Source organism: Puntigrus tetrazona, chromosome 14, assembly GCF_018831695.1.
Source record: "Puntigrus tetrazona isolate hp1 chromosome 14, ASM1883169v1, whole genome shotgun sequence".
Lineage (NCBI taxonomy): Eukaryota > Metazoa > Chordata > Actinopteri > Cypriniformes > Cyprinidae > Puntigrus > Puntigrus tetrazona.
This window is the reverse complement of record NC_056712.1, coordinates 16,529,007-16,542,332: the sequence shown is the minus strand read 5'-3', so window position 1 is coordinate 16,542,332 and position 13,326 is coordinate 16,529,007. Positions and strand designations below refer to the sequence as shown.

The following is a 13,326-nucleotide window of genomic DNA, read 5'->3' as shown; positions in this document are numbered from 1 at the left end:
TGTTCAAGGCTACTCTCACTGAGCTGTTAAGTAATAACTCTCTGAGGACAAAATGGATTAACAACATAAAGACTTTAGGTGTTGGCATTGGAGAAACGTTCCTATAAAAAGCTGTAGATACCTCACAAGGGTTTTACAGCTTTATGTAGTGCCATTTGAACGCTTACTTCAGGTGCCCTTTCTCTAGTAGTGAGGCAGCTTTGTCAGAAGTGCCCCGATTATGTCCTGGTGTTATATTTATGAGATGATGTAAATGAAAACCACTGTGGCATAGCCCTGCTAAAATAAGAGGTCCCTGAAGGCCGGATCTACAGAGGAGAACATATTATTTAGTGATGGGGTGAGCCGTCTCATTCAGGGTTGCATTGAATCGGTTTGTGGATTATCTCTGGGATTTTAATAAACTTCTCCGACGTCTCTGAAGGTCTATGAACTGGAGGAGAACTGTGAAGAAAAATAATGCTGAATGTGGTCACGGCGCTGAATGCGTGTTCTCTTACAGTTGACAAGAACAAGTCAAGGACAAGTTCTCGAAACCAGCAGCCCCCGACAAACGGGAAACCGGATCTGGTACCACCAGAGAGCAAGTCCAGAAATGTGGAGTACTACAAGGCACTGTGTGAGAAGAAGAACCAGAGCATTCAACAGCTGGAGAGCACGCTCCGATCCAACAACCGCAGGTTCGAGGCAGCTGCTGTGGTCATAAAGCATCTATGTGCTGGGGTGAGTATTATGAGATTACATGAATTATTCTGGTGTGCAGCAGACGTGAATAATACATGAGGAGGGTGTCTTTGATCAGTTGACAAGTTAGGATTAGATTTCTTTGTTGGGGTTAGATATCTAGATATAAAGTTGGGTTCTGACCGCCTAGCACTGATTGTGTTGGTTTCTATTGTCTTGTTGAATGTGTTTGCGGTCATGTTATGTCTTTTCTGAACTCTGTTATAGTGATATTCCTATAACACTTCTTTAACACAGCCTTCACAATGAACTGGCTTTTATAGGTTTTCTCAAATTTCATTCTATATGCTTGAAAGCTTGAAGTTTTTTTTTTTTTTTTTTTTTTTTTTTTGCATGCCTTTCTTTGCAATTACTTGTTACATAAAATTATAATAATATAACTAGTAATTTTATTTTTTAAAAATAATGGTGCTCCCTCAATATATAAATGTACACGAAATGTAGTGTCAGTTATTCATTACTGTATTTTTTTAAATTATATTTCACGTAAGATATATTTTACTTTTTATAATTTATTTTACATGCTAGTTGTAACTTGAGTTTTAAAAGATGCATGTCATCTCTCCAGCTATTCCTGACTCTGGGCCGATTAGAGCTTGCTAATTTTAGAATTGTTCTTGTTAAAATGACAATATGAAGGCCGGTTGGCTGTACATGTTAATGGTGAGGAAAAGGACAACCTGCACAAAAGATGCAAAGTGCAGCTTTAAACTAAAAAGCACCACTGTCATTAAGCTTTGGAATTTATCCGGTCCGTTAAAAAAGTGTTTATTTTGAAAACAAAGTTTCTCTTATGTTATAGGTTGTGGACTACACGTACAGTAGTTTAATTATGAATTAAGGGCATATACTGTACCATACTGACCACCACGGAATAGTTTATACAGTTATAAAATATCAGCTCTTCTCTCATGCCATCTTTTTTTTTCTGTAGGCTCTTCTTCAGTGGCGGTTTAAATGAGGCCCAATTTCTTCTATACTGATCAAATGATATGAGTCTGAAAACTGTGTGCTACAACACCATTTCACGACAAAAACATTATGTAGAGCATGACAGAGAGTGTAGTGTTTTATCAATGTCTTGTATAGGAATTTAAGCATTCATTAGGAGGTTGGGCTTCAGCGTATCTGTGTGAGAATGTACCAGCTGCTGCCTTCATATGGTCAGAAGCTGCTGGGGGCTGCTTCATATCCTTTGTTTGCAATGAGCTGTCAGCACGCTGTGTGCATTGCCATAATTTCACTACAAGAGGCCACACATGCTTTCCCTGAAGTACTAACATTAATTACTCTAGTTGAGAATGATAAATTAATGTGCTTTTAATATTTTTTTCAATATTTGTCAGGTTTTAAGATCTGGCTTTTATTTGGCTTTTGGTACAGCATTAGGATTGTTTTTAGTATTGAATTGCCTCACCATAATGACCAGCATTGTTCATATGTTATAATTGGATACGTTTTAGATTTATTTATGTAGAATTCAAACAATATGTTGATGTTGATTCTTGTCTACCACATAAAAAAAAAAATAGTTTTTTTTTTTTTTTTTGCAACTGTATGCAATAGAAAATAGCATTCCTTTTTTTACCAATAATAATAATTTATTATTATTATTATTATTATTATTTGCTCTGTTTTAAGTAGAAAATAATGGATTATAACATCAATAAAAGGACATTTTATGTTATAACAACCCATTATTTTCTACTTCATATAGAAAAAAATATATATTAAGTACAGTGACTATAGACTTGATGTGGACTTCCAAATTTTTAATCTGACAGTCTAAATGGTTATTTAGAGAGCAATTAAAAGTGACATCCCTGTAGTTTTGTGTGTTGTCCAGTTGTTTACCTTTTTAATAAGAGATATGAATACTAAATTGTATCCTGCACTACTTTGTTAGCAATTTCTGAGGCGGTGCTGAAAGGAAAGCACGAAAAAGACAGCAGTCCTCCTCTATCCTCTCGTGTCCTGTGGGAAGGACACCGCACACTTCTCCTATAACACGTACCATTTCATTAAGTGCCACTCAATCATCCAACTGTCAGACATAGCTTCTTTTCCCCCCTGCTCTCTTTGCTCTACTTACAGTGGTTGTCCTAAATTGCAGCATTTATGTAGCAGCCTACCACACACAATATAGCCGCCTCCCTCCTTTGCCCATCTTTTAGATATATTACGGTATCCTTTCACCACTGAGAAGGCAAGCGGTTGGAGGAGGTGAGAGCCAATGAGCTTTTTCCACTAGTCTCTCCGATGTAGAGCGAGACGGCAGAGAGAGGAGGTAGAGGTGGCAGAGGTTCACGCATCTGGGCTGCTGTCGTCCTGCGTTCTGGACTAAAGTCACAGAGACGGGATCATGGGCTGCTCCGGCAGCAAAGTGTGCCTTAACGCTCCCTGCGCTGGACACCGGGTAACGACATTATCCTCTCCGCAGGGTGCAGGGCAGGATAGATGGGCATTTGAAATGGGATAGCCGCGGATGCACATACAAAGCATGTCAGTTGTGTACGATTAGTTTGCGGTATTCTGAAATCTGACTCGTTTTATTTTAATGAAGATGCTGTGGTGAGTTCATAAATGTCACTCTGCAAGTGTTTGCCGTGATCTCGGGGGGGTGGGGGCAGGTCAGGACGGCAGCACGCGGTTTTTGAAGCGTCTTTGTGTTGGTTGGGTAGGCTGACAGCACTGCAGCTGTGAGACAGTGGTGAGGAGAGAGAGAGAGAGAGAGACTGCTGATTGCTCTACATTCAGTTGTTGATGTCATTCGTATGCTTGTTTTTTTATAATTATGATTATTATTAAACCCTTAGAGAGCTGTCATAGTGGTGTGTAAACCACAAAGCTGAGCTATGGGGTGCTTGCATGCCCGTGCAGATGTCACGACTGTTGCACAACAATTGGTGGTTTCTTTTAATGCCTCGTGGCAGTAATAAGTTACAGGAAAGCCTGTTTTTCTTTTTAAAGGCTGCTTGGCTAATGCGGTTATTTGTCACGACAATCAAGTACGTTTAAAACCGAACTAAAACTCTGACCCATCCTGTCCTGTGATTGACGCCTAATGCATAATTCATGTCCGCCGAAGGAATTTCAGAGTAGTTCATCATGACATTAGATTTCACTTAGCACTACCCTGCTTTTTGGCATATTGAGTAATATGAAGCATGTGTTGCATTTGAGAAATGAACTGATTTTCCGTGTTTTCCTGCAGCATGAGGAGACGATGAAGCAGCGCAGGGAGCTGTCTCAGGAGTTGGTCACCTTGCGTGAGGAGCTGGGTAAGTGAGTCACTGATTGTTTGGCTTTCACCGTCTGCAGAAAGAAAGGAAAGAGCTGCCAAAATGAAGCTGTTTGTAATTAATGTGATATTTAGATTGCTGGTCACAAGGTAATCATTGGGATGAACAAAAGGTGTGCCTTTTCTTGCCGTAACACGCACATTACCATGACCTCTCACATAACCTGCGTCTGTCAGAATCTGTCAAAAGTTTGGACGTCTTTTCTGTACTTCTCACAGCGTTTTGCAATAAAAGTAGCAAAAAGTAGTGGTAATGAACTTTGTCTAAATGTTATTTTAGCACTGCACAATCTGAGCTTCTTGTCCAAATTCATGTAATGCATCTTAGGATGCTATTTAGATCTTAGTTGTTTTTTTTTTTTTATGTATTTATTTTTACACACAGTTTTTGCATTTTAAATTTATCTAAACTTTCAGTAACTACATTTATAACATTACAAAATTATAAGATTTGTTTCAAATTTTTTTTTTCTTTTAGTTTTATTCACCAAATCTGAAAATGTATCATGTCTTCCACAAAAAATATTTTGCAGTCTTCAGTTTCACATTATTTTTCAAAAACCAGAGTAATGAAAATTTATTATTTTATTTTATTTTTTTTAAAAAAGGTATCAATATTTCACTATTTGTCCTTTTTACCATTTATTTTACATAAAATAAATGTAGCCCTAGTGAGCATTAGAGGTTTTTTGTTTCTTTTTTCAAATTCTTAAATCTTATCAACCCCACACCTTTGAACAGTAGTGTATACTAGGTGCCTACAGAACATAAGAAATAGAATAGCAGTGTATACTGGTAGTGTGTTAGAATTTGCCTACAACTGAGCGTGCTTACCATTACATGAATTACCATGTGGGTGTAGATAGAGAGGACGGTCTGTTTGTTTTATTGGTCCTGTTGGAAGAGCTTTCTCATTCAGGAGACACACCTCCAGAAAGCACTTACTCAAAGCAGAAAGGGTGAGCCATCCTGGAATGTGAAGGTCATGCTCGTGTCTGTCGACAAGGTCAGAGAAGTCTAACGTCCTTCAGTGTAACGGGCAAAGTAACATGAAGAAATTAATTTCATGCCAGCCAGTGTTTCCCATGAGATGTCTGATGTATTGATTTCACTGCTCATATTTCCACCTGAAAACTGAGCATACAAGTGAGATATGAGGATTTATTATACATTAGCCCTGCTCAGATGAAACTGTATATAATGTATTTTTGCTTATATATAAATTAAATAAAAAACACACACACACACACACACATATACATACAAGTCTGGCACATGATCCCTCTTTACCGTTATAATCACTACTTAAGCATGTTAGCACATTCCAGGGCTCCTGAACCCTATAAGAATTCATCAGACCACCTCTTGAAGTCCCAATATAGCTGCAGAAAAATATCAGAAATATTTCACCATTTACCCACAGATAACTTTCATTTCTGCTTTCACCCAAGCATAAAGCGAGTGATGTCAGCACTGCAGCGTGCCATGTTTTTTGGCACGCACCCAGAATTCCCTTATAAAACAAAAGTGTCTTTTAACACAGGACAACTGTTCTCTTCCAATGAAGCGAGTGCTGTCTTTACACAAAAACCTGCTAGAACTGTGTCCAATTAATTTAGCTTGCTGTTTGGCATGTGACTTATTAACTTTACTGTGCAGAATGTTAAATTAATTTGCATTCTGTCATTTTATGAGTAGTTTTAATGTAACAAAACACGTTTTAGAATAAACATGTCTAGATATATATATATATATATATATATATATATATATAATATATTTATTATTATTATTAAACTTATGTATTTTAGACTCATTCAAACCAGCCTGTTAAATGTAGTTTAATTTTATTTATTTTTTTCATTTTGCTAAGACTAGATACAAATGTGTGCATGTACATAAACGGCACATTTGTCTGTTGATATCTCTTGCCAAGATCTTTCTGTATTAGACTATATGTATTGTTTGGATGCGTGTGCACAGCCATTTTTGCTGACTGTTGAGTCATGACCTGTTTGTACCCTTTCTCTTTTTCTTCTGTGGAAAAGAAAAAGGATCCTCCTCCTCCCTGACTGTCTGTTTTTCCTCTTGTTTGCATTATTTGGATTATTTATAGGGCTTCAGCTGTGCTCTGCATCATAAATATAACCTATAATAGAATTACAGTGCAGATTCATGAAATGCATCAAGCCATTAGCTGGCTCTGGGTCTGGCTCATCTTCTCTAAGTGGATCTGATCATGGTTTAGCTCTGCTAACTGTCTCTTGTACAGCAGGGTCAATAGATACTGTTCTCCCTATTTAACCCCTAACAACAACTTTATAATGATTCTGATTGAAACTCATTTTAAGCCTTTTTTTTTTTCTTGCAAAGGGGAAAAAAAAAAATCTGTGTTTTTCATCTCTGTATACAGATGATTAAATTGCAGTGCCAGTAAGGGATATGAACCAAGTTTCCCTCTGGAGAACAACAGCCGTTCTTGTGTTGTGACTCATTAATTTTGCTGACATGCTTTTGACCTTTTGATAATAGATGAAGTTCACAAACACCTACTGATGCGCCAATAAACGGATAAGATGAGCCGAACAATCTGGTGTAATGAAAATGTTATTCTACAAACGTTAGACATGAGTTTATTCCCAGCATACTCGCTGTGTGCGTTCACACAAATATGAGCATCACATTAGCCTCGAAGTTAGTGTTTGAAACAGCTGCCTAGATTTCATTACAGTGGCCCAAGCCAGGGACAGATAAAGAGTCTTATAAAGAGAACTTGCTGGCCTTTGCATGCTTGTTGCTACCCCACATGACTTTGCCAAATCTGAGAGATGTGGCATTACCAACAGTTAAGTTTTCCAAATATCAATAAACACTAAAGCATCTTAAATAAAGGAAAGAAAATAAGATTATGCCAAACTACATATTTATTTGATTTTATGCCTTCCTAAACCCTAATGCATACAATGCCTCACTATATGAATTTTCTTTGCATGCAATTAATTTATGAATGCGCATTTGATAAAGGTTTTTCCATGCATGTATTAAACAAACAAATTATGCCTAATGCATAAACACTGAAATGATTTTTTTTTTTTCATTTATATTCGAATAACAAAAAAAAAATCATGTTATTTGCTCACCTCTATGGGTCCTTTTTAAACCATAACTTTAATTATAGCAAACCATAGGCCGTCTATTTAGCCAGAATTCCCAAACTCAAGTGGTCCCACCAGGAAGATCTGTTATTTCATGTGGCACTTGTACACTACAAAGACTAGAGCAGCTGCTGGATGAAGTTTACTGCTTTGTGTGAGAGAAACAGCAGTTCTGTGCAGTGAAGCGTTATCAGCAAAGATGGCTAATGCTCACAGGGACAGGATCTGTGACACAGTTCTGATTAAGTGACTGACTTGTTGGGAAACTCCGGTTCCTTTTGCTGAACCTTCCCTTGTGATTTGACGTGCTCCTTGTAACAGTTGACACATTATTTACAGAACTGCTGGAGATACCATAACTGTAGAGACAACTGGGACTCAATGCAGAATACTTGAGTAATGAATCATAGCATCGAGTGTCGGCAGGGCCTGATGTCAAAGCAGCAAATGGACGTGTTGGCCTTTCAACATTTGCTCTAGTTATCCCACTGCTGTCTACATATAGCATATCTATGTATTCATATCAAAAACCTGTGCATTAGATATCAATGTCTTACATGGGTTTTTTTTGTTTTGCTTTTTTAAGTGAGTGGGTTACTGTCATCATGCCAGGAAAAAAAGGCAATCTTCTTAAATGGTGCTTTACGGGCTTGAAGTTTATTGAGTGAATCACTTAATTGATCTAACTTCTCCGACCTGATCTTTTTTCCTCAGTGAGCTCGGCTCACTCCTGTGAGCGTCTGGAGCAAGAGAAAGACGATCTGCGTGCAGCTTTTGATGGCGTTCTACAGAAAGTCCAGGAGCAGCACCGCTCGGACCTCGCTGACCTCGAGGAAAGACTGAAGACCTTCTACTCCACTGAATGGGAGAAGGTCCATCAGACCTACCAAGAGGAGGCTGACAAGTGCAAAGCTCAGATGGAGCAGCAGGTGTGGAAGACAATGGCCTTTGTTGTTGTTGTTCTCCTTCAGTGTCCTGACACACTTTTTACTTTATTTCAGTTGTCTTAATCTGACACACTAATGCTTAAACATGACCACTTTCTCAAAACTATGTAGAGCGGTTGCATAGCTTTTTTTCTTGTATCTCGGCCTCAAGCTTTTAGTTGTTTGGACATATGACATCTGATTTCCACATTATTTATACACAAAACAAACCAGTAAGACTTTTGCGAAATGACTTTAATTTGTACTTGCCTAGCTGAAAGTGCTGCGAGAAAAACATGAGGATTTGAAGAAGGAACTGGAAGTCAGCCATATGGAAGAGGTGGATGGCCTTAAACAGCAGTTTGAAGAGAATTTCAAAGGTAATATTGGGCTTCGTCTTGGATCTAATATGGGCTCTAAAACGTGTTTTTGTGTGTTCTAAACGAGTCTCCCTCAACCTTCTTTTGGGGATGTCTTTGTGTTTTGGGGGGTTTTTTTAAAGGAAAAATAAATCTGTATGTTAGATTTAGGGTTGGGTTAAAAGACTATGCAATCAAGTTCCCATTCATAAATTATACCAAATGATTTCTGTTAGGTTTACGAGTCGTATTAATGGATAAAATATATAGTTTTTAACGTTAGAATAAACACAATCTCATAAAACACAAATCCAACTTAACTGTGTGTGAATGTTGCACTTAACTTACTACTTTAATGTTTAAAGACAACAATATTACCTCTAAAACTCTACATTTTGCACCGTCTTAACTTTCGCAGAACTCAAACAGTCCCATGAAAAGGAAATGCAGACTCTCAGTGCAACCCTGAAGGAATCGGAGGACACATTATCCGTAAGGCAGTGCCCAAGAGCTAAAATTCGGTGTTTCAAACATTTTCAAATCATCGCATTTTTCCTCAAACAGAATCGAATTCAGGAGCTCATGACCGAAAATAACGACCTCAAAGAGAGGCTGGATGCTGAGGTGAAGAGAAGAATGGATCTGGCTGAGAAAACACAGGTATGTTATCACTCCTTTTATAGCTCCTAAACATCGGTGTTATCAAACTTAGCCAGCACTATTGATAATGCGCTTTAAGTAGACGGTGTATTTTCCACGAATGACAGGGTTAATATTAGACCGGTCTTTCCAATCAGAGTTAAGCAGGTTCCTAAACTCTCAACATTCTGAAAATGCATGCGAGGGCATTTAGATAACTACCCTGCGTAATGCTGCCAGACCCCGGCCTATAAATAGTGTGACTATCCATCTCAGGGAAGGTTCATATATGGGGATTTCTTCAACTTGACCCTTAAACTGTTAGAAAAAGTGTTGTACATTTTATGCATTTAGCAGATGCTTTTATCTACTCTTAAAACACATTTTCTCATTCTCAGTTTTTGCCCGACAGTGTTAATATTCACAAGCCACAGGAAAAACATTTATGGTAGAATAAGAATGAGACCAAATGTGGAAGCCTGAATTTTTTTTTTATGCACATAATAAATTAAGACATGATAGATGATCAAATGATGATATTCTGTCAGAATTAACAAGACGTCTGATCACATTGAAGCTTGAAGAAACACTTGTGTGTTGAGCTGCTTTTACTAAAATCCAATTTTTGTTATATCATCTTTACATTTAACCTTATAACATCTTAATGATCCAATTTAGGAAAGCCAGTATATATTCCTGATCTCTCTTGCTTGTTTTCTTCTGTTTTAAAAAGGACTCCCATACTCTTTATCTGGAGCAGGAGCTTGAAAGCCTTAAAGTAGTGCTGGACATCAAAAACAAACGGATCCATGAACAGGACAAGAAGCTCATTCAGATAGACAAACTGGTGAGCTCCGTTATCTGTTGTGCATAAAGCATCTACACCGCAATTGCAGTAAAGAGATGAACATAAATCTGACACTCCTGCAGTAACAGTGCTGGAGATACACTAATATTTGATTTTAATCTTAGATGGAGAGGAATGTGAAGCTGGATGAATGTCTTCAGAAACTGCAACAGGAAAATGAGGACCTTAAAGCCAGAATGGACAAACATGCTGCTTTATCAAGGTAGTGTTCGTAAACCTAACGTATTTTACTTAATTCGCCTGTCGATCTTCTAATATTTTGTGTGTTTCCCAGTGGGCTTCAGTTATACCTGTAGCAAACAAAGGTCTTTGAAGACAATAAAATGCTTCTGGCTATGCTATGACACTTTAATTGCTTTGATTACTGTTTGTGCTCTTTTTGTGCCAGGAATGGTGTTTTCATTGCAGCAAGGCTTTGTGTTGAGAGACCTTCTGCTCTTTCATCTCGTGCTGTAATAGTGACTACTCTAATCCGTTGCAGACAACTGTCCACAGAGCAGGCGGTTTTGCAGGAAACCCTCCAGAAGGAGTCCAAAGTGAACAAACGTCTGTCTATGGAGAACGAAGAGCTGCTCTGGAAGCTTCACAACGGTGATCTGAGCAGCCCCCGCAAGGTCTCCCCTTCCCCGTCCCTGAATCTCCAGTCACCACGCAACTCTGCCATGTTCTCCAGCCCTCCCCTCTCGCCCAGATAACAGTGGCCTTCAGCTTCCAGGAAGTACTTTTATACAGGAGAGCACTTCCTGCATGCTGAAGCTGGTCTGGACCATGTCAGTGGCGCTTAATATGGAATGGACTTTGACTGACTGTTGTACAGAAAAAAAAATATGAAAAGCTGAAGACTATATTGCACAGAAGCACTTACCAATGAGGTCATCCTCGTATATTGCCTTTCACGTCTGACTATGGAGGAAAAAAGAAATATCTCAGGGCTTGTAGAAAGTTTCTTCAAAATGTATGGGTTTTTCCCCTTTGAGTATTGCTTTGTTCCCCCAAGCAATTTTTTTTTGACTAATATAAGAATCCACGACTGGGGCCTTTATCAACTTTTTTTCCACCAGACGCCTTTTAAGTGTACCTGTATAGACCCAGATTCCTATTTGCTCTGGAACGAATGCCCAAATGCCAGCAGGCCAGTGGACGTTTCCCAGATGCTGCTGCTAAAGTAGCGTTTGGTTTCCCTTTATTTTATGCAGGACCTCAGATGGACCCAGATGAGCATTTCTAAAGAGACACTTCATAGATCAACTCATGCCATAAACTGACTGTTACTATTTACTCAAATGGAAATATTCAGTGATCTCAACCAGGTGTTCTCAAAACCTTATGCAACATTTTTCTTGTTTATATCATCCCTTTTTTAATTTTGGTTTTGAACTTTTTTTTTTTTTTTTTTTTTTTCTTTTTTTTTTTGGAATCATCGCACATTAAGAACTGCAACAAGGTGAGCTTTACCCAGATCATGATGCATGTTTCATCACAGGTATGCTCTCTATAACACTCTCATATGCATAGGAGAGACGCAATACAGTGATTGATGCAGAATGAATTACTAATGATCTTGAATGTTTTGATTTAATGCCTGTTTAAGGGTTGAAGTATCCCTTTTTCTAGTCAGAGACGCAGTGGTATAATGTGCTTGATATGGAGAAATGGCATGTCATTGGGCAGCCCTGTGACTGAAGGCATACTATTGGGAATCTGAAATGTTTTTATGACTTTCTTGAATACGGGTTTTGTTTATTATTCAGTATGATTGAGCCCTAGGGACAGATTTGACTGCTTGTCCTTGTTTCTATATTTGTCTGATCATGAGACCAATGTAATGATGAGCATGGCCTCAGGAGCTCCCCCTCTGTCTTAAACCCTCCACTGCAGCTTTATATTCAAACTATTTACAAACAAGTTAAAAAGCAGTAGTTTTTTGTTGTATTTTTTTTTCCTTTGTTGGTATGCAATGCTAGGCTGTTTGTGTGGATGTTAGTGTGAAACTGAAATGTCAGAAATATGCAATTTAATAAAGAATTAAATTAATCTGTAATTGTCACCCCATAGCATATATTGTCAGTTTTGTCTTGCTTATTAATTGTTTTGGATTCTGTAGAACATACAGAATGTTGGCAGCTCTTTCAGTTCCTGTGGACTCCTGGTACAATGGATACAGTAGAATGAAACAGAAACTTCTTTTTTCCTGAAACTAAGCATTTAGAAGAAATTACTCACTCATGCCGTTTCAAACTGTATGACTAAATGAAGACAATTTACTTAAAGACAAAAAAAAGGATCCAAGCAGTAAAATTATGCAGGAACCTGTTTTTTTTTTTTTTTTTTTTTTTTTTTTCCTTATGTTCAGCCAGGAACTCTATAGCAGCAGCATCTAAAACTGCATCAATTGGTTTGTAGTTTGAGTAATGAATTCTAACTTATTCTGTGAGAGGAAGAGAAACATACTTCGAACGTGTCACTGAACCAAAATAAGCACTGGGCTCCTGCTGCACATTCCACATACGGAGTCCATTAGAGCGGCGCACAAAGCCTTCACGCTCCTCAGACATATTTCACGCGTACACAACACCTACCATTCGTGTTAACCTATAATACTCTGATTGAAAAACTATTTCACAAACAATGGTGCATCACAAACTAAGTATATTGTTGATATTCATTGAACATGAAGCTTGCATTACCTTGCTTCAACATTAAGTCTCATTTTAAAAGAAGCACTTCATTTCCAAGTCATATATAGAATGCATGAATTCATATGATTTCATTAAGCAGCAAGAAGCCTAAGGTTTGAATGGAGTATTCTGAATTGTTCTTATTCATGTGACTTCACCGTGGTGGCCACCAATGTCTCTCCATGCTTATTTTTTGTGGCGCAGATGTACTTTCCATAGTCGATCGTTTCAACATCATCCACAACGATGACGCTCTGAGAGATGCGTGTTGTGTGTCCCACACCGCGGTTTATCAGTCTCCAGGAGTCATGAATACTCACCGGCCTCTGACCCTGAGAAAAACATCACATTAAAACCATATACATAATTCATACTTGCATGAATCAACACTACCTGCCAAACATTTGGAATAATTGACTTTTTTTTATTGAAAGAACTAAAAAACATTTATTGCCAAACATTTAGTAAGGCTGCATTTATTTGATCACAAATGCAGAAAATTAGCAATGTATTATCTAATATTTTAAAAATTACATAGATTCTTGTGGTGCTGGAAATTCAGTTTTCCATTGACAGGAACATTCTAATGATTTATTGCTCAAAGATGAAAATTATAGCACTATATTAATGTGGAAACATTACCATTCAAATTATAA

At 37.9% G+C, this 13,326-nt stretch overlaps 2 protein-coding genes across 9 annotated transcripts in view; one reads left to right on the top strand and one right to left on the bottom strand.

Moving 5' to 3' along the window:
• The window catches only part of mtus1a (microtubule associated tumor suppressor 1a), a 28,637-nt gene extending 16,151 nt beyond the window's left edge, over positions 1-12,486 (top strand). For 5 of the 8 annotated variants that reach the window (XM_043257475.1, XM_043257476.1, XM_043257474.1 and 2 more), the window contains 9 exons: positions 503-723; positions 3,959-4,025; positions 7,915-8,129; positions 8,401-8,506; positions 8,904-8,977; positions 9,050-9,145; positions 9,858-9,971; positions 10,097-10,194; positions 10,381-12,486. In XM_043257475.1, coding sequence (XP_043113410.1) covers positions 503-723; positions 3,959-4,025; positions 7,915-8,129; positions 8,401-8,506; positions 8,904-8,977; positions 9,050-9,145; positions 9,858-9,971; positions 10,097-10,194; positions 10,381-10,687 — 1,298 coding nt within the window. In that variant the 3' untranslated portion in view covers positions 10,688-12,486. Of the gene's footprint in view, positions 1-502; positions 724-2,960; positions 3,161-3,958; positions 4,026-7,914; positions 8,130-8,400; positions 8,507-8,903; positions 8,978-9,049; positions 9,146-9,857; positions 9,972-10,096; positions 10,195-10,380 lie in introns of those variants that run through there. The other 3 variants (XM_043257477.1, XM_043257480.1, XM_043257481.1) reach the window with 2 other exon arrangements.
• A 135-nt stretch (positions 12,487-12,621) lies between these two features.
• The window catches only part of pdgfrl (platelet-derived growth factor receptor-like), a 6,309-nt gene continuing 5,604 nt past the window's right edge, over positions 12,622-13,326 (bottom strand). The window contains exon 7 of the mRNA XM_043257482.1: positions 12,622-13,002. Coding sequence (XP_043113417.1) covers positions 12,811-13,002 — 192 coding nt within the window. The 3' untranslated portion in view covers positions 12,622-12,810. The remainder of the gene's footprint in view (positions 13,003-13,326) is intronic.